The 19,152-nt window shown below is 42.3% G+C and overlaps 2 protein-coding genes across 2 annotated transcripts; one reads left to right on the top strand and one right to left on the bottom strand.

Moving 5' to 3' along the window:
- Positions 1 to 449: 449 nt before the first annotated feature.
- msh4 (mutS homolog 4) lies at positions 450 to 8,292 on the bottom strand (the record flags this gene model as incomplete). The annotated part of the gene is made up of 20 exons (XM_080012016.1): positions 450 to 647; positions 903 to 991; positions 1,086 to 1,260; positions 1,436 to 1,564; positions 1,661 to 1,779; positions 1,879 to 2,079; positions 3,057 to 3,181; positions 3,512 to 3,615; positions 3,932 to 4,068; positions 4,194 to 4,363; positions 4,615 to 4,679; positions 4,814 to 4,888; positions 5,190 to 5,257; positions 5,348 to 5,520; positions 5,948 to 6,121; positions 6,240 to 6,355; positions 6,457 to 6,567; positions 6,683 to 6,849; positions 6,952 to 7,113; positions 8,109 to 8,292. 20 exons carry the CDS (start codon positions 8,290 to 8,292, stop codon positions 450 to 452), a joined length of 2,742 nt encoding a protein of 913 aa, XP_079868142.1.
- Positions 8,293 to 9,934: 1,642 nt separating this feature from the next.
- On the top strand, positions 9,935 to 12,342 carry vcpkmt (valosin containing protein lysine (K) methyltransferase). The gene is made up of 5 exons (XM_080012479.1): positions 9,935 to 10,729; positions 11,231 to 11,344; positions 11,474 to 11,546; positions 11,903 to 12,022; positions 12,108 to 12,342. The coding sequence occupies exons 1-5, from the start codon at positions 10,467 to 10,469 to the stop codon at positions 12,210 to 12,212; spliced, it is 675 nt and encodes a 224-aa protein (XP_079868605.1). The 5' UTR covers positions 9,935 to 10,466; the 3' UTR covers positions 12,213 to 12,342.
- Positions 12,343 to 19,152: the final 6,810 nt, after the last annotated feature.

The following is a 19,152-nucleotide window of genomic DNA, read 5'->3' as shown; positions in this document are numbered from 1 at the left end:
AGGCGATTAAAAATAAAGTTCCATTGTAAAATTATGATTAAAAAATGATTTTTTTTTCGTGTGTTTATTCTCAATTTATGAACTATTTCAATCATGATGATTCTCCTTTAATGTCCATTTATCATTTTAATCTCTCTTCCATAGTGAACAGATGCAGGCGAGGTTTATATCGTATGTTCTACTGCCACACTTTTAACAAGAACTTAAAATATATGTGAGCTCCAAGTCCTCATATTTATCATTTCCCATAACGTTTACATTGAAATGGCATGTAATAGTAACGAGTCAAGATCACTGGAGTTCAGAAAGAGTTTACTGCCATGTAAATGGGAGACATCCTGGCATACACATCGTCATACATATTTTAACTGGTGTAGATATCCACTAGATACTTGTATTTGTTTGGGAGTAAACAGACACGTATGTCCCTCAGATGTGATGTGAGTGGGTCATTCTTCCTCCATCTCCTCAGACACAGACTGCTCTATGGCCTGCAGTTCGGCCTCATAGTTCCTCCTCAGGCCTTTCAGAAAGATACGCAAGCTGTCTGGGTCTAGTTTGGAGTTCCTGGCAGTCTGCAAGAGGCGAGTGGCCAAGTGATGCACAGCCCTCTGCCTTTGAGTTTCTGGATCACTGTGATGTTTGGCCTAAATTAAGGGGAGAACAGTGAGTTTGACAAGAAACAAGCAAGAAAATAACTCACTGAATCTTATATACTTATCACATGCTTCTCAGAAACAAGACAAGGTGATTCATCATTAGCGGTCTACAGTGCCTTAATAGTGTTACACAGATTCAATTCAAGTGGATATGGGTAAAAAGGAGGTTAAATACAAATGCGGACTTAACAGTTATTCAACCCTGCATCTGAACATTGACTGGTTATATTTTGTGAAGCATACCAAAAGCTGTTGGCTGATTTTTGAGGAAATTTTCTTTGCATCTTCAACTATGCTTGGTGGCAGCGCAGTCATCTCGGCAGCTCTCAACCCTACCGGGCGGGCGGAGGAGGGTGAGAGATAAAATAGGTCTTTATGCGTTACGATGACTGGCCTCTGCTGTGTAACATGTCAATAATGTAGTACCATAGTTTCTTTCTTCTGAGCATCCTTGACACAGCAAGTAGGTGTAGACAACACTTTCTCCACCGGTATCTCCATTGCGTGTGTGTTGGACCTCCATGTGCTGGTTCTCCACATTGGGATAAAGAGTCTCCAGCTGGCAGAGCTCCAGGTAGTGTGTGGCAAACAAAGTGAATGCCTAAGACCAATAAAACAGCAATTACAACAGACCTTAACGTAATATTGAAAAAAAACCTTTTTTTTTTTTTAAATGTTGACCAAATAGGTGTCCAAGAAATTATGACAAAAGATGAGCTGAATAATAGTTTTTGGCACAGAGCAGCACTGCAGGTCTGTAATGGCACATCACTTACCTTGAGGCTAAGGAGGAACTCGCATACCGAGTGACAGATACCAATGCCTTCCTCGGCACTGGTACCGCGCCCCAATTCGTCTATGATGATAAGAGATCGGCTGCTTGTATTGTGGAGGATGTAGGAGACCTTATGAGGGTAAAGGAAAATATATCCTAAATTTATGATTTTACAAGACAAAGATCATACAGACAGTAAGGAGCACAAGTGTGAAATAAAATGTACCTCCTTCATTTCCACCATGAAGGTGGAACAGCTGGTTTCAAAATCATCATCCACACCGATTCTCGTAAATATCTGATCAGCAATGCGGAAAGAGGCATACTCTGCCGGAACAAAAGAACCTAGGAAAGCAATAAATCAGGCCAAAGTCAAAAATGGAAACTCCACATTGTGTAGCACAACATAGTATTTTAGAATCGACAGAAGATTCCATCCCTCACCTATCTGGGCCATTATCTGACACAGTGCCACCTGTTTGATGTAGGTCGATTTTCCACTCATGTTGGGTCCAGTGATTATGACAAAGTTGCTGCCCTCAGAGATGTAGGTGTTGTTGGAAACGGGCTGCTGCCCAACGATGCGCTCCAGAATTGGATGCCGGCCTTGCTTTATAGCTAATGTGTCTGTGAACTCTGGACGCACTGCGGCAGCACAATAGAAAAATACCAAAAAGCATACACTTAATACAATGATTAATATATACACATGTGCACTTTATTTTAAACTATCGGTGACTCGACATATGTTAGAAGGTATATTAGGTATCAGTATTGATAAAGCTGTACAAAACAATCCTGTAGCATGGGATTCTTTTGTACAGCTTTATCAATACTGATGAAAATATTTGGAGCTTTATAAACTGATTATGCCACACTAAAGATGCACAGTATAATCAGTCATGCAATGACATTGCAAATTGTGGCTTCATACATTTAATGTTGTTGAATCATTGGTAATCTCATTGCTAAATATAAAGAGTGGTGTTTTGACAGAAAAATGAATCATGATCTCAAAGAGGTGTGTGTGCAGTCTGCCAGTTAGTTTGTCCGGGAGGGAGATTTGCCTTGTTAAATACAGTGCAAGCTTATGTAACCAGGGTAATCTGAGTGCATGCTGGCTGACATGGAAAGGGGCAGTAAAGTCAGCACGTGTCTGTGGAGAGATGCGTTGAGACAGCTGAGGCCTGTGCTCGCTGCTTGCGATAGAGCTGATGCTGCTCACTCCACGAGCAAGAAAATACTGAGACCAGCAGAGCTGTAAATTTAGTAAAACAACGTCTGGGTGCCATGTATGGGAATACAGCTGAAGACAACAGAGAATAGATCCATCTACTTTAAGAGCCATTTTGGCTTCCACTGAATCCCCCTTCCTGGCAGGAGGATTCATTATTCTGTGACCCCCTCTCAAGGTTTCCATTATTTCCCCACGTTTTTCCTTGCCTGGGTGGGGGTCAAGGCTCGGGAATTCCATTGGTTTTATATCTGAAATGCAGGCTTGCAAAGCCCATTGAGACTACTGTCATTAAGGGCTATATAAATAAACTTGACTTGACTAATTTCACTATTTGAACTGCTGTGGATGAAAGTAAGTGTGAAATACAGCTGTTTAAGGGGCTTACCATAGTCTGACATTGTGCACGCATTAGCAAGAGACAGCAACATGTCCAGCATGGACACAGCGTCAGAGAGCTTGTAGAGACAGTGGATGTGCTCGTGGACAGTGCTTAGCAGTTGACATATCACACTGTGGAGAAACGGGTTCTAAGTTATACATGGGAAAAAGCCAGGGAGCAGGGCAACATCTGTCCCACAGCGCCATCTTCTGGACGGAAAGTCAAACGAATCTACTTCAATTTGTCATTATTGAGAATATAGTTTGTATACATCCATGGCATAAAGTACAGGGTGTCTGCATGTATCAGAGAGTTAAATGTAATACTTTTAAAGAATATTTTCAGTATTGCACTTTACATTTGTTTCAGGACATTGGGTTAGGGTTAGGGGTTAGGGTTAGAAAAGCATGATCAGATAAATCTTTTCTGCTGAGAAAGCCACAGGACAATAAACATCATACATGTAGGACATGTGAAATATCTCCCTCAGGGCTTCATCGCAGCGGTCATTCAACTTCATCATGTCTGCGGAAGTAAAGCTGTAGTTGTTCCTTTGCTTGGTAACCTGAGCAGATGGATCATGTTACACAATTGGGCAGACTTGCAATAACACAACATGGTTATTAAGGTTAAAAAAAAAAAAAGTCTTATAAAAGGGGAGAAACACCAGTTCCCCAGAGTTAACTGCATTTGACTCTGTGGAGTCCCTCTTATGGGACTTTGAGTTTTCAAATATTTTTCGGCACCCACCGCTGCAATTTGGTACTGCTATCATATAACTTTATTATCAGTTATTAAGGTGTTAATTCTGCCAAATAACTGAATGTCTTCTTCTTCAAACCCAACAGACCTTTAGTGTTAATCTTTTCACTGTGCCATACCTTTATGAACTCAGTGGGAAGTTTTCCATCTGGTAGGGCTACCCCCTCAAGCTTCATCTGGATATAGAAACCTCTTGTAGTACTGAAGCTGGTGCGCATTGGCAAGCCATACTTCTCCCCTATTTGGGAAACCAGCCCTGCGGTCCCAAAATGATTTCTTCAGATGATTTTGAACAGGAATTCACAAACCTTTTTTTTGATTAGAGACACCCTGAATCAAACGCGATTCCATCTGAGACCAGCGAGCATCCATGACCAGCACCTGCAATGTCGTCCACTATCTCAGTGTAAGCTCGACGGGCAATGTCCAGGAACTCGTTGATGTTGGGGCGCACAGCGTAACACTTTTGAGTTCGCATGTTGAGGCTCCCCTTCATATAGGTGGTGTCATCGTTAATAACTGTCTTAATCTGCGCTAGGATCAGGTCAAACCTTGAGCGGAGTATGAATAGATACAGAGAGAGAAGTCTACATCAATGTGGTACAATCTCTAGACAGGACATAGGAAACATTTTATTTCCAGAAAGGAAAGTATTGAATTTGACATTGGCAAACAGTATACCCGTGTATACCAGTGTATACCAGTGCATACCTGTGTATACCTGTGTATACCTGTGTATACCTGTGTATACCTGTGCATACCTGTGCATACCTGTGCATACCTGTGCATACCTGTGGCGTACCTGCTATCTTCTAGCGAAGTGCTGTAAGCCTTAAGGAGAGAAGTGTTGCAGTTCTTCAACACCATCTATCCAAGAAGTACAGCGTTTAAAACGATTAGACAAGACATATATAAACTATGGGCATTAATGTTAAAAATCTGTTAGCATTGATGAATACAATGAAATATTATGTTACATATTTTGCACTTAAAATGCATACCCTTAGTGTTGGCACCAAATCCAGTGTGTGCTTCAGTTGAATGACATGTGCAATCTTTGCCTCTGCAACTTGGACCTCCACACAAAAGATGGAAAATTTACTTCAGATAAACAATATTAAAAGTAAAGAAATAATATTTTGCTAACTACCTGATCACCATTAATTGGAATACAATTGGAATAAATGTTTTGTGCTCTTAAACTTCAAATATATTAAAATATGTGAACTGGTATTTTGAGCTATAATATTAAATTATCCAAGAGAAACTGCAGGTAAATAGTTCTGTCAATCAGAGATTTTCTTGTTTCGGAAAACTTCATAAAAGGTTTTTATCTATATGTATCTATTTATTTTATTATTTATGTACATTACACACCGTTTCCTGCTTTGGGATCTTAACAAGAACAGAGAGCAGTTGATCTATGTCAAGGAAAGGACCTATTGCTGGGGAATAAAACAAAACATGTCAAATTGTGACTCATTGGTTTGCACAGTATCTACTGTAATATCATTTAAGTAGTACTTGCTCCAAACCATTTTTCAGGCCAAAGAATAGCTCTTCGTCCTGCAGCAACCCTTGGATGGCATCTAAGCGTACGGAGATGCTATCAACATCAACCAGGGGCTCCAGAATATTGGAGCGCAGCCTTCTACCCCCACCAGGAGTTTTTGTGTAGTTAAGCACTCCTAAAAGAGTATGCTCACTCCTGTGAGATAAAATAGGATTGTATTAATCTCTGGGGGAAGTTTAAGAACACATCAAGCACATGCCAATGCCGCTTCGATATTTTGTTATACGACGTTATGTAGTGTTTAGCATTAGTGTAGGCAGGTCTACATTCAAAGATGCATGGAACTTCATTGAGTTATACGTCACCACTATGTGATAACTAGATAGCAAGATACTGTATAAGATACTGTATCTTCAGGTTAGCTTACGTAGAGATCTCTTTTTCACCGTCCCTATTTGTAGCTCTTTGATAGATTCCCTAATACCTTTATAGACACTTAACTTTTATTATGGGACTTGGATGGTTTGAATGGCATATTCATAAGATCAGTACAATGTAAATTAGGGTATTGTTATTTTAACAGAGAGTACATAAATGTACTCTTTGTTGTTTCTATTCTTACCTGTGATCCCTGTTATTGACCACCAGCTCCAAGTTAGTCGCTGACGCAGAGTCAATCATGGCAGTCTGTCCACTCCCTTTAAAGTTCACTTTGAGTGACTTGGGAGCATACACAGAGTTCTGGATGAACTCAAAGTACTTCAGCAATGCAGCTGCAGCAGCCAGGCAATAATATCTGAAAATCACAGTTTGAATAAACAACTAGGGTGATTATTTTATGGATATTATTTTACGAATATGGATATAATATTATATATGACTCTAAAACGCTTCCTCCATCTAGCTTGGCATACTTAGCTTGCACTTCCATTACAACAGTCCCAAACTCTGGAGCACACAGCTGTTGAATGTACTCTAGTCCTTTCCTCTCATTAAAATACTTCCTCTGGATGGGTGTGAAAGCTACACCCTGGGATAGGAGTCAAACAAATGCCATAACACCAAAAGGATGTGGGGGATTTGTTCCTTTACACAAGTAACTTTATGATTTATGCTTTAAGGTAACAGTACCTGGAAATTCTCTGTGATGAGGCTAAATAGCTTTGTCCCTTTACCCTTGTCACTGGCTGTGTCCGGCATTAGTATTTCCATAGGCAAGAGAATGTGAAGCTTTGTGATGACCTTCAAATTGGATAGACCTACATTTAAGTGAGCTTCGCTGCCTCTTTCTTTTTTTCCCACTACTTTCTCAAAAAACAAATATTGTTTATGACAGCTTTTGGGTTGTATATGTTACCTTGGCATAGGTCCCTGTGTCTGCAAACTGAGAGAGGACAAGCTCTGGACATTTCAAGTTGAGACTGGCCATGCCAATCTCCCCCCTCGCCAAGCCCCGTCCTTCTACCACCGCCACAATCACAGAGGCAGAACTGGCTGAGGCAGCAGAGGAGCAAGTTGTTGTTGCTGCGGAATTAGGGAAGTACAGTAGATAGGATGAGATTGGGCTACTCTGACAGTTGGCATGGAACAGATTCAGTGTTCTGTCAGCTTGGTGCTCAAAAGTACCAGTGTGTTCGGTAACCGGGGTCCGTGCAGGATGCATGCCGACGACTCCAGAATCTGGAGTCCTCCTGTATCTGGGTGTTCCCCTGAAGGAAGAGCTGCCAGTGGTAGACTGAGGGACAGAAGAGCCTGCCTCGTCCGGTCTGAAGCTGTGCTGAATTCGACCTAAATTAACAAAAGTAACAGTGGTGGACTTTGATACAAATTTAAGAAGATAATCTCTTTTGTGGTTTGGGGATCGGGTCGGGGGCAGGGGGTGCCGGTTCCGGGGTCGGGTTTGGGCCTTGTGGTTGGCAGATCCGTGTGCCTCTGGGGTCGCCTGCCCCACATGTGGGGTGGTGGCGCTTGCATGTCCTTCTGCGTCAAAGCCATGTGTGTAGGGATGTGGCGGGCGGCTGCCATTTTGCCCGTCATGCTGGCTCGCCTGCGGTACGGGCGGACAGGTCGTCGGTCTGTTTGTGCGGGACCTGGCTCCGTGCTTAGGGCTCGTGCCTGGAGCCCATGGCCCAGGTTCTACGCCTGCAGCTGCATCTTGTGCCATCACACGAGGGTGGGTTGTATGTGTGTGCCTCAGGGGTGCAGGGTCTCCTGGCACGCACCGAGACTGGGTTAAGCTCCCCGGGCCGGGGGTGGGTGTTGCTCTATGGGTTCCCGGCTTCTCTGGGGGGTGGGGGTGGGGGTCTTCTGTGGCTGCAGTGTGTCTGTACGGCTACAGGACTCAGGGATGGCTTGGGGGCCTTTTCCGCTGCTTGGAGGCATGGAATATAATAGTTCTACATAATACTATATAAGTCCCGTACACTCACCGGTGGCACACACCACCAGTACATCAATGCAAGTACTAATATGTTTACTTCAGCAGAAATGTCAATGTGGTACTTTGGCTTTTACTAGAGTCAGTTTGGGTTAGGGTATTTGTACTTTTACTTTTAATACTTTAAGTACATTAAGCATCAAGGTATATGCGCTTTTATTAAGTAAAACGTCTGATTAGGCCTACTTCTTTCAACACGAACGTAAAGTGATGGTATTTCATTGTTTTATTTAAATAATAATAATAATAATAATAATAATAATAATAATAATAATATTAAAAACTTGGTGACAGATGTCCTAGCTTAATATCTGATTAGCCGGCTCCAGGTATCAATCGGGTTTACCCGTGGCGGGGCGTGACGGGCCGTGGTAGGAGCTGGCGCCGTCGGAGCGGCTGACAGGTGAGACCGAGGACCGGGAACCACCATTTTGTCCGGTTCCGTCCAAAGGCGAGACGAAGGAGCTTTGTCCGGAGTCGGAGGTGCCCCCCCTGCCCGTGGTCACCTCCTCCGTGCTGCTCTGAAACATTTTACGACTCTCTAAATTCCAAGTGACTTTTTCTAATTAATTAAACATGGCCGCCAGTTGACGTGAACGACGTTATTCAACAACTAGCGCGCGGTCAAATCAATAGGCTACGGAGTCCCGAAGAGTACCAAGCCAGGAATAAATGATTCCCTAGACTAAATAAAAACTCTAATATTTACATATATTACACATATTATGATCACAAATTATCATAATTGTATAGTTAGTTAATTATTTCACAATAATTCTGTTTTGTAAAAACATAAAAGACAGAAATAAAAGTTTCCCGCCAATCAATTGATAAAACATATTTATGATAAGTCAGTGAGATGTCATGTCATTAATTTATACATATTTATATTACTCTATTTCAGCAGATGGATCAGAAAAATCACAGATTGGATACCACGGGGACAGAATACAAGATGATGGAATGCCCTCCAAAGATATCCCAAAAAACTGAGACAAATTGCACGAGATCGGCAAGATTCAGGAAGATGAGAAAGCGTTTATTCTCAAGCAGTGGAGGGCAAACGCCTGAAGAGGAGGAGAAGAAGAAGAAGAAGAAGAAGAAGAAGAAGAACTATATGAGGAAGAAGAAGATCATCTATATGAGGATATCAGGGCCCAGCCACAGCGGTTGCCCAGTTGTCCCGGCCAACCAGATTTGGGCCACAGATTCGGGCCTCAATGGTTGCCCTGCCCAACCACTATTGATGTTTAAAAAACAAACAAAAAAAAAACAACACAAAAATATATACCTCCACATGTTTAAAAACGTTTTCCAGGCAAAATAAATGATCCTGGAATAGTTAGGGTGAAACAAGTGAGCATATCGAAATATGGATCATTATATAGGATCATCATCACTCAATTATAAAATGCATCTGCATTTACAACCACCAATTTTAGGTCTGCCAGTGACTTATTGGCTTCCTGTTTTACATTTTCAGCTACTGCAAACAGACTTCAAGCGGGACGAGGTTCCTTCGAACAAGCAAGGTGCAGAGTTTAACGGTCCAGACATCCGCGTCCTGCACATCCAGCGCAAAGTCTGAATCTGGATTTTTTTTAAACCTGTTTAAATCTGCTCAGCTCACATCAGTAGGACACTTTTACTGTGATTACTGTGATTTTGCGGTCACTCTGTCAATGAAAGAGTTGGGTAAATGGTTAATATTTAGCAAGCAGCCTTGGCAACCAACAACTGATGCATTGTTGCCAAGTGCTTCTAAAAGTTACAGCCGGTATATAGATGTATCAGATCATGTAGTCATTCCACCTCCATTGTGTGGTAAGTTAAGTGAAGAAGGTAAGTTAAGCTATTTATGCATCGATGTACTGTAGTGAAGCGATTTTCACGTATCGATGCAATATATCTTTCCACCACTAGTTGCAGCAGTGAGCATATCGTTGAGGAGCAGCAGGAACAATGCGAGCGGCGAAGAAGAAAGCCACCCGGCTGACACTTTGAATGGGGAAGTTGTCTTTTCTATCGCCTACTTTTGACATTTACACACAACCGACACATTGCGCCATCGCAGCGGGCTATCGCAAATATGTTTGAGAGTCGTTCAAGGTAGTTTGTGTTGCAAAGTGCGCCGTGTTTCTTTGGCCATTTGGATGTGAGTAGCACTTTGCCAACGACGGGCGCAATTTTGACGGGACTAGTGAGGGTGCAAATCTGAGCCGTCTCGTTCAAGGCAATGAAGAAGTTCTAGTTTTCCGTCGCATTCGACTGAGTCCGTATGGATTTTTTTTTTTAATGATATTCTGACACTAAGCAATGAATGTAAATTTAACGCTGTGACATGTTTCCGTTTAATCAAACCACACAAGGGTTGTTAAAACCTCTTAAACGCCAACAGCTACCAAAACAAAGTCAGCCTTACGTGACGTCACCAAACGGCACCAAAGAAGCCAGCTCATTTAGTTAAAGATGCAAGTTGGTTAGCATCACCTCCGCTAAAAAAAAAAAAAGATAAAATTACCGCGTCGCTTAAAGGTTTCGCTGAGGAAATTAAGAAGCTACGCAAAAAAAACACGTTTGTGGTTTTTTATTTATTTTTTTATTTTGCATTTAAATCGTGACGTCATACCAATGCGACGACATCCTCCGGCATGGCGGACAGTAACTCGCCATTAAGGAAGAATTACAAACGCTAATAATAAACATGGCGTCCAAAGCCGACCGCGAGCAAAGTAGCTACTTCGTCCGAGAAATCGACAAAAACGACGGACGCGCTCTGAAGTTAAACCAGTGCTACAAGGGGGACGTGGGCTGCGTGGTGTGGGACGCGGCGATCGTGCTCTCAAAGTATCTGGAAACGCGGGGTTTTTACGACCCGGCGTCTGGGGTAAACACGTGGGCGGACAGGCGCGTGTTGGAGCTGGGAGCCGGGACCGGAGTGGTGGGGCTCATGGCTGCGTCACTGGGGTAGGTGACCGGAGGGTTAACATGTGATTTCCTGTTCCCACCACCTACAGCACAAGATCTGATCCCCGAGGCGAAACGCGCGTCGACATTTGACAGCCGCCGTTGTGTTCGCGAAGTAGGGTTATTTCCGCTGCAGGAAAGATGACGTCACCCTAAAACCAAATCGTTTACGGCCCTGACACAGCGTTCTGGTGACGTCATCTGACGGTAGATCCGCTGTCAAATGATGTAATCAGAGTGCCGCGTCAGGGCTACAGTTGACTAATGTAACCCAAATTAGACATGACAACTGTGACGCTTTTGAGTCTTCATTGATCGTTCCTATTGTCATTGTGATTATTTATAATTATATGTATAATCATATAAATAACAATAATGAATTAGGTGATTGTGGTTTGAAGATTCTATTATATTTAAACAATATGGGATTATTGTTGTAATCGGTGTTTACATAAGTGCATAACTAAGATGCATTTCTTGATTGACTGTTAAACCCCATAGAGCTCAGGTCACTGTTACAGACCTGGAAGACTTGCAGACGCTCCTGCAAATGAATATCCAAGAAAACCAGGCAATGATCAGTCGTGGATCTATTGCTGCCAAGGTATTGAAATGGTTTGTACTTTTCTGTTGGTCTGGTTTTTTTTTAATGCGATATCTGCTGTGTTTTTCTTTTATCAAACAACAATGTCCTCAAATAAGTTTTCTCTAAATGTTATATGTGGATTTTTCTCTTTAATAAAGGGGTGAAGATGTTTCTGGCTTCCTGCCACCTCCAGATTATGTCTTAATGGCAGACTGCATCTATTATGAACAGGTATTTGTCCCTTTTATCCATCTTGATGTGAATATGGCCATTTATAACCTAATTGTTATACAGGATGAACATCAAATGAAAACCACATAAAATGCAAGGAGATTGCTGGATTGCGGATTTTGAATCTTTACATAAATGAATTACTGCATACTTGTTAATCCACAGGGAAAATTGGATTCTGGGTCAGTTTTGGGAATGAGTCCTCAAAAGTAATATTCTCTCTAAAGTATTAAAATATCTCAAAGTGTTTAAATCAAATGTTGCAGGTATACAATAGTATATTTATATATAGGCTTGAAAATGGCAAAGTTAGCCTTTTTAATTTAAATGGTGGCTAATTTCTCTCTCCTGTATAGTCTATTGTGCCCTTGGTGGAAAGCCTGAAACGGCTTGCCGGACCTTTAACGTGCATCATTTGCTGCTATGAACAACGCACTGTGGGTGTCAACCCCAAAGTAGAGAAGCAGTTTTTTGAGGTAAAAAAGGCAACTGCATCTGCATTTACAACCACCAATTTTAGGTCTGCCAGTGACTTATTGGCTTTCTGTTTTACATTTTCAGCTACTGCAAAAAGACTTCAAGTGGGACGAGGTTCCTTCGAACAAGCAAGATGCAGAGTTTAACAGTCCAGACATCCGCATCCTGCACATCCAGCGCAAAGTCTGAATCTGGATTTTTAAACCTGTTGAATCTGCTCACATCAGTAAGACAATTTTACTGTGATTACTGTGATTTTGCAGTCACTCTGTCAATGAAAGAGTTGGGTAAATGGGTAAAAAGTCTTCTGATGTACAGGTGACATTAAACTACGCAATTTTTTGTTTTGTTTTGTTTTTTCTTTTGTCTGAATGTTCTAAATTATATCAACACTCAGCAGAATTCTTCTTATTTAACGTTTTACTGGCTTAGTTTTACTTTGTATACTGTATGTAATACCCACTTTTTAAATATGACTAAGCAACGCTAGGGGTCACTAGAGTAAAATAGTCACTGAAATAAAAAAGTAACAAGGCGTCATACTCCAATAAACCATGGCGTCAAAGTAAGTTGTAAATCCATATCATGATACTGTCTGAACTTGTAGAAATACAAGGTTTTTAACTTATTATCAAATAATCTGAATAGTACACTAAGAATAGATTGAATAAAGTTGGTAATGCAAGCTGTAAATCTTCAGGAGGGCCAGACCTGCCTGTTGGTGCTCTTAGTTTTAGAAATGATGCTTTGCCCAACACACGCCAGCGCCCCTGAATGGCTTTGTCCTCTATGCCAGGGGAATTCCTCTTAAAACCCTAGATTAGCAGGAAGATTATGGCTCTTTTTCAGGCATAAACCATGAAGCACGCCCCATACTCCCACAGGCATGCAGCGGCCCCTCGCAGCCTTTCATGCTCTGTCTGTTTACACAGTGGGGCCGTAGTGCAATGGTGAGAGCAGCCTTCAACCCCTGAGTTAACCAGGAGACCAAATAAAATGATCATGCTCACTTTAATGATGAGGCATTCAATGGTAAAATGTCAAAATTGATGCATCACTGTATGAATACAGTAGTAGTTTAATGTGATAAATTTAATGGTGACAACAGGTTTTTTTCCACCCCCCAAAGCTTGGACTGTTGTGTGTGTGATATGGCTTCTAATGAGGCCAAAGATAACCTGGCTGGCAGAAATCTTATAATGCAGCAGGGCCATCTGTGGTGGCACATGGCTGTAACTCACAAAATTTGGACATATGGCGATGTTGGTATTACGGTATGCAACACGTTTATAATTCAAATATGTTCTTTAAAAGAGATACACAATAAGTAAATATTTGAACATTCAGTGATTAAATACAAATGGTCAATTGATATGGTACGTTAAGGCCACCCACAGTGTCATAGGAAAAATGGAGGAAAATTAGGATTAATTAGGAAAAATGCAAAACATTTGTTGAAACCGTATTTACATGTCCAAATATGTCACTTCCCATACAAATACACCCCCCTCCCACCCAGAGGCCTTCATTGATAATCTTGCCTGAAGCACCAAGTGTACAAGTACACATTGAAATTATCCATTTGGAGAGCTCAAAAAGCCACCAAAACATAAACAGAAATAACTTGACAACATATACAAATATGTGGTTATAATTAATTATGCATGGGGCCCGAAGCCATCTATTGTGCCAAAAGATGGTGTAAATGGAAATCACTCACCTGTATAAATATGCAGAGAAACACAATTCTCATAAATAACTCAGTAGAATAACGTTCTATGGGATTACAAATGTACAATGTTGGATACAACCTCTTATTTGTCTCCCTTGTTTTGTTGACAACTTTGAGGTGTTGTGTACAGACATAACCTTCACAGTCTGCCTCACAGGGTTGCAGCATCCCTTATAAAAGCATAGTAACACATAAATCTATGGAATTCATAAACCACATGGCATCCACGGATGCTTTCGAAATGTGATAATATCGGAAAGCTGTTAAGCAGCAGCCAGATGGGCAGAGGAGACGGCTTTATCCAAGAGCCCGTGCAGTGAGTTTCAGTCTGCAGCATCACTGCCAAGTGACACAGAGGAGCCTTTGTGGCGTCGTCATCATCACGCTGCCGGGAGCCAGGAGACACTGTTCCAGTAAAGAAGCCTCATTTTCTCGCCAATTATTAGGGAGTGGCTCAAGAATAGACACCAAACTGGGCTAATTAAAAATAGACAAGGGAGTGTAAGTGTGACTTCCAATCCTGCAGCTGGTCCCACCAGACATGTCCCCCCCCATACCTTTTCCATGATGGTTTCCATGCTCAGATAGGTCAGAAGGAAGTACAGCATAGCACATGGGTTTATATATTTTTTCAAGGCATAATGCATATTTCTGTTGTTGTTGTTGCAGCAATTGTGCGGTTTCATGGCAGTAGTGGTGGTGCAGCGCCAGTGGAGCAAAGCAAAACCGGACAGCTTATCACAACGCTTACTCCGCCCACTTCTCCCCTCCCATAGCCCAGTCTCCCCTGCAGAGAACAGGGAAGGGAGGCAGCGGTGCTGTCAACACAGCTGTGCTGCAGTTGAAAGGGGAAATATTTCCACCACAGTGAGAATATTGAGTGAACTTCCACGCTGTTACTTTGTCAACGAAATTAAGCCTGGGGTCGTGTCATTATAGATCTTTCACTCTACATTTTGTTATGATGCTGTCATAAACGTTGTGTTTAATAATGTGGACTCATCAATTGTCAACACGCCATCAAATGGAGAAAAGAAGAAAAAAAAGAATGGTTAAATCATTTACGAGAAAGTAGTCCAGGCATTGGGTAATGGAATAGCGTGACTGTTAACGCTCTAGAGATCCAGATCTGTTTGTCACAATTTAAATGTGATGTGACCTCACACTGTGGAGTGACTTGGAAATGGGCGGGCCTAGTGTGTGTGTGCGTGTGTGTGTGTGTGTGGTGTTTCCCTGAGTCATTACCCCCCGGAGGTCTCTGACTGGATTGTGTTGTATGAGCGGTCGTCGGCGCTTCACATGGTGTGGATCTGGGTTCCTGCAGACGCTTATCTAATGTGGGCACGCTGTCACGGTAAACACTGACTCTTGTGTAATTATGGCAATCTTGTCAGACAGGCGGATGCAGTCACTCAGAGTGTAACCGTGTGTTGGGACGCGGCACCGCTGGAGTGGGTTTTGCTCAAGATATCCACCACCCAGGCACTGATGGATGTGTGTCTTTAGCCCCGAGGCTGTCGGGAATGTGGCTGTTGAATACTGGAAGTCAAGTCGCACCTGTGCCCTTTATCCAATAAAGTTTATATCACATTCAGTGACCAACGCTGAATTGTGTGTTGGTGATTTATCACCGGGTGAAGTGTAGTATATGCAGCGGTTTCCTTGGGGGAGGCATTCTAAATATATTCTATATCTTATGTTCAAATCCAAGTCAGTCAATCTGTAGCTTGGGAGCTGTCAGTGCCCTGAGCAATCTATGACTAAGTCCTGCACAAATACAATGGTGGAAACAAAGATCAAGTTCAAGTGATTATTTGTCACATACATATACAAAACGGTCATCACTCTTTGAATTGCGAACAAAATTCTACAAAATCGATATTGTGTCATATAAAAGATAGACCGTGTTTACTCAATTCGTTGTGGCATATGTAGTCTACACTGTGGTGCGTTTTACATCTCAAGGTGTTGAAAGCGATAGGGGCTACAGCCTATGTTTCCACACTGTTTCAGCTGGACAAACACTGCTGATAAGTTCAGTTCTGCAAATGAAATGTGCTTCACAAGACGGATCCAGACTACTACTGAAAACTTAATGTGGCTTTCGAGATTTGTGGGGAACAATCACAGTCAGATAATGCAGAGTAATTCCCCAGCTACAATTTAAAAAAAAAAACCATTCTATATGCCGCAGGATTTCTAATTTCTCCAAAGAGGTAACCTTGGGCCAAAGCTATGAGTGGAATGCAACTTGGACTAATGCCCGGAATTCACCATAGAAATAGTAACTTCAAACCTTCAGCTGTTCTATGTTATAGTTTAAAAAAAAGGAGTGGGGGGGGGGGGGTCTATGTGTTTACATACAGTATTTCACAAGGTAACTGGAGGCCTACAACTATCACTGCTTTCAAGAGTCTTAACCTCAACAGGAAACTCGAATGTACTTTCAACCGCTTCCGCGCCTCGCTTTAAAGCTGAACATTGCGGTGTGTTCATTTATTAACAAGGCGCCGGCAGAAACACCAAGAGTGTGTGTGGATCACCAAGGGAGAGAGGTTTGCTCGCCCAGCAAAAGAGAATGATGGGTGTTCTTTCCCTCTGCTGAACAACACGCCGAACAAAGCTTTGTTGTGAAAGGTGGGTTGGTGAGGAGCAACCGTCCCCACCTACCATTTTGCTGATGTGAAATAAGCCTTAATAACAGAGCGTGCAGGCGTGCACGTGTGCGAGCATGAAGCAGGAATCGCACGACGGTAATCCTCCTGGGGTGCGGTCGCTGAGCTCTCAGCGAAACTGCGCTCGCAGCCTACTAGGTTTAAAGCTCGGCAATGAAATCATGCTCGAAACACTCTGGACTCGAGGCGACGTCTGGACAACCTTGGCTCTTAAAAAAAACCCCAAATGTCATTTAGGGCTGCTTTGTTGGCATGTCAGGAGTAGTTATTACAATTCTGGGCAATTTTAGAACATTTTTTAAACAATAACTTTAACTGGTGGATCCTTCTCATTGTGGTTCCGAGGTTCACCGGCTTCCAGTGTGTTCCTGCATGCGGTTCCAGTTTTTATCCCTCTTTCCTCGCAGAAGAGAGGAACTCCATTAGAAACCGTTGTGACAGAGTCGGCCACCTCGGATTCCAAAACCATTGGGCCACACTAGCAAAGGTCCAATTAGACTGTTGCCATGGGAACTGCCCAAACAAACAGGTTCTGACTACCTAGGGTGATTGTCATACAAATTGTTGGGCTTTCTAGGTGAAGAGTATTGTGTGAACTGTGCATTACGCAGCAGTTCCCCTCCTATTTCTGAGTTAAGATATTAAAGCCAAATATCCAATCTCCTGATGGTCTCATTGATTGGGAGGAGCCTCTAACGGAGCAGGCATTGGCCAATACTCAGAGACCCGGTGTTATTGCAAAAACCCTCACGGTTAACATAATTACGCTCGGCCCTGTCTTTCCGGCACCTGTTCAGTGTAAGTCTGCCTGACACCACACCAGCAGCAGAGGGTGACGGATCACATGAAACTAGGGGGTGGAGAACAAGCAAAGGCAAACACCCGTCACTTCATAAGAATGAACCCCACTTTTAAACGTTTCCCCCTCACTCGTGAAGTCCCAGGAATTCCACCCAACCCCAGAAGGAGTTGAAAGGAGGGCTGGGATCGGTTATAAAGCCTGGCTTACTGTCTCTGTCCAGTCCCTGGGGGCACTTGTGCCGTCCGTAAAGCCTGTGAAGATCGGTAGTAATGAAGTGTGTGTGTGTGTGTGTGTGTGTGTGTGTGTGTGTGTGTGTGGGGAGGGGGGGGGGACGCGCACAGGGGCTATCACTGCCAAATTCAATTTCCATCAGTGTGTAATGGAGGCTCTTGACCAAACCTCTGCTCAATGCACGTGTTTACCGATACCATCCCACACCCGCTGTGGTTGTTGTGAGAAAAAATGCTGCTGTTGATGACAATCTGAACCACAGGCCCTGCGTCGTTCGAGTTCAAGAGATTCAACGGTTTCATACGGATTATTTTCGGCCATGTCCCCCTCACAGCCCAAAAGCACGTGGGAATATTGTCACCTGATCTAGTCAACAGAAATCTGTAGTGCCAAAGAAAACTTCCTGAGGGATTTAAAGCAGGTTGCTTAACACCCATATTATCCACATATTCAATGAAAATGGTTGAACGTTCAAAAGACTGTTGTTGTGGAACTTGTGGCCATATGGACTGGGTTTGGAACAGTTGGTCCCTGAATGCTGTAACACGTCTACATCTTGAGACAGAGGGGGCCGGGACCTCTCTATTGCAACGTAACAGGAATGCTGATAAATTGTGTCCGGTTTATATTAAGATTCTGGGTCTATGTTAAACACGCTGCAAACAGCTCAGTCTCCTTCAGTAGGTTGTTGGAGGAAATATAATTCTAGTTAAATCTGGTTAAACAAGAGGGACCAACATTCTGTTTCCCAAAAACAGCAGAGAAAGGTCTGATCAATCCTTTCTTTGTCAGAACTGCACACTCCCTTTATTGTTTTATCAGCTTTAGTGGAAACTAAATAATCCATTCACTGTTCTTCAACCCTCCCTTTTTCTAATTTAGTTTTTAGTGGTATGGGTATGACACGGTTTTAAATATCAGATAAATAGCTTAATCAAGTATTTATAAAGCCTTTACATTACATAAGGTCTGAGCAAGCTTGAGCAAATTAAGGAGCGCCCTAATGGTGATGGAATAATGACTACAAGGTGTTTAAGTTTGACATTTCATTAGCAAGCTTGTTGTGCATGAACCAACATTTGTGTCTGTTTTGTTTAGAATAGGCGTAAAGAACCGCTTAAGGATATTAAAGTTTTTTTCTGTGGTACTGACAGGTATTGACATTATGTTGGGTTTACAGTTGTCTTCTAGTCTAATACCTCTATGTATCAGACTACAAATGCTCATCAGACACAGATGCTGTGTAATATACAGTAGTTATCCTGAAGCTAAAATTCTGTATTATCAGTATCAGCAAGTACCCATGACCCCTCAGAATTGATACTCTGTTCAAGGAAGAAAATAGTAGGCACATCCCCTACCATAGCTTGACGTAAATTTGTATTTTTCTGAAACAATGTTCAGGTTCAATATTTAATCTGCAGTTTTTTATATCCATTACTTCTCAATTGATATTTTGCAACGAGACAATTTAAGTCTAGATTGGATCCCACCCCAACACAATCTGGGATAGGTGGCTTGGTGTACTTTTACTGCCGGTTTAAACCAGAGCAAAGTTACACCTGGCAAAGACAATAATTCTAAAAAAGTAATTGCAGCTGTATATTTAGGCAATTGCTTAACCATCCCCCATGCAGATATCATGTGACTATTGCTGTTCCAGAGACCAGCAGTCGCACTTCCTGTTTT

The sequence above is a fragment of the Zeus faber genome, assembly GCF_960531495.2.
Source record: "Zeus faber genome assembly, chromosome: 13".
Classification (NCBI taxonomy): Eukaryota; Metazoa; Chordata; class Actinopteri; order Zeiformes; family Zeidae; genus Zeus; species Zeus faber.
The sequence above is the reverse complement of the archived record's forward strand: the minus strand, read 5'-3'. Positions and strand labels throughout refer to the sequence as shown.

Bases quoted from the DNA above. Each gene is read 5' to 3' on its own strand.
- vcpkmt (XM_080012479.1), top strand. From the start codon at position 10,467: ATGGCGTCCAAAGCCGACCGCGAGCAAAGTAGCTACTTCGTCCGAGAA. The intron at 11,345-11,473 runs GTTTGTACTTTT...TCTTTAATAAAG, and splicing joins GCTGCCAAGGTATTGAAATG to GGGTGAAGATGTTTCTGGCT. The intron at 12,023-12,107 runs GTAAAAAAGGCA...TTACATTTTCAG, and splicing joins TAGAGAAGCAGTTTTTTGAG to CTACTGCAAAAAGACTTCAA.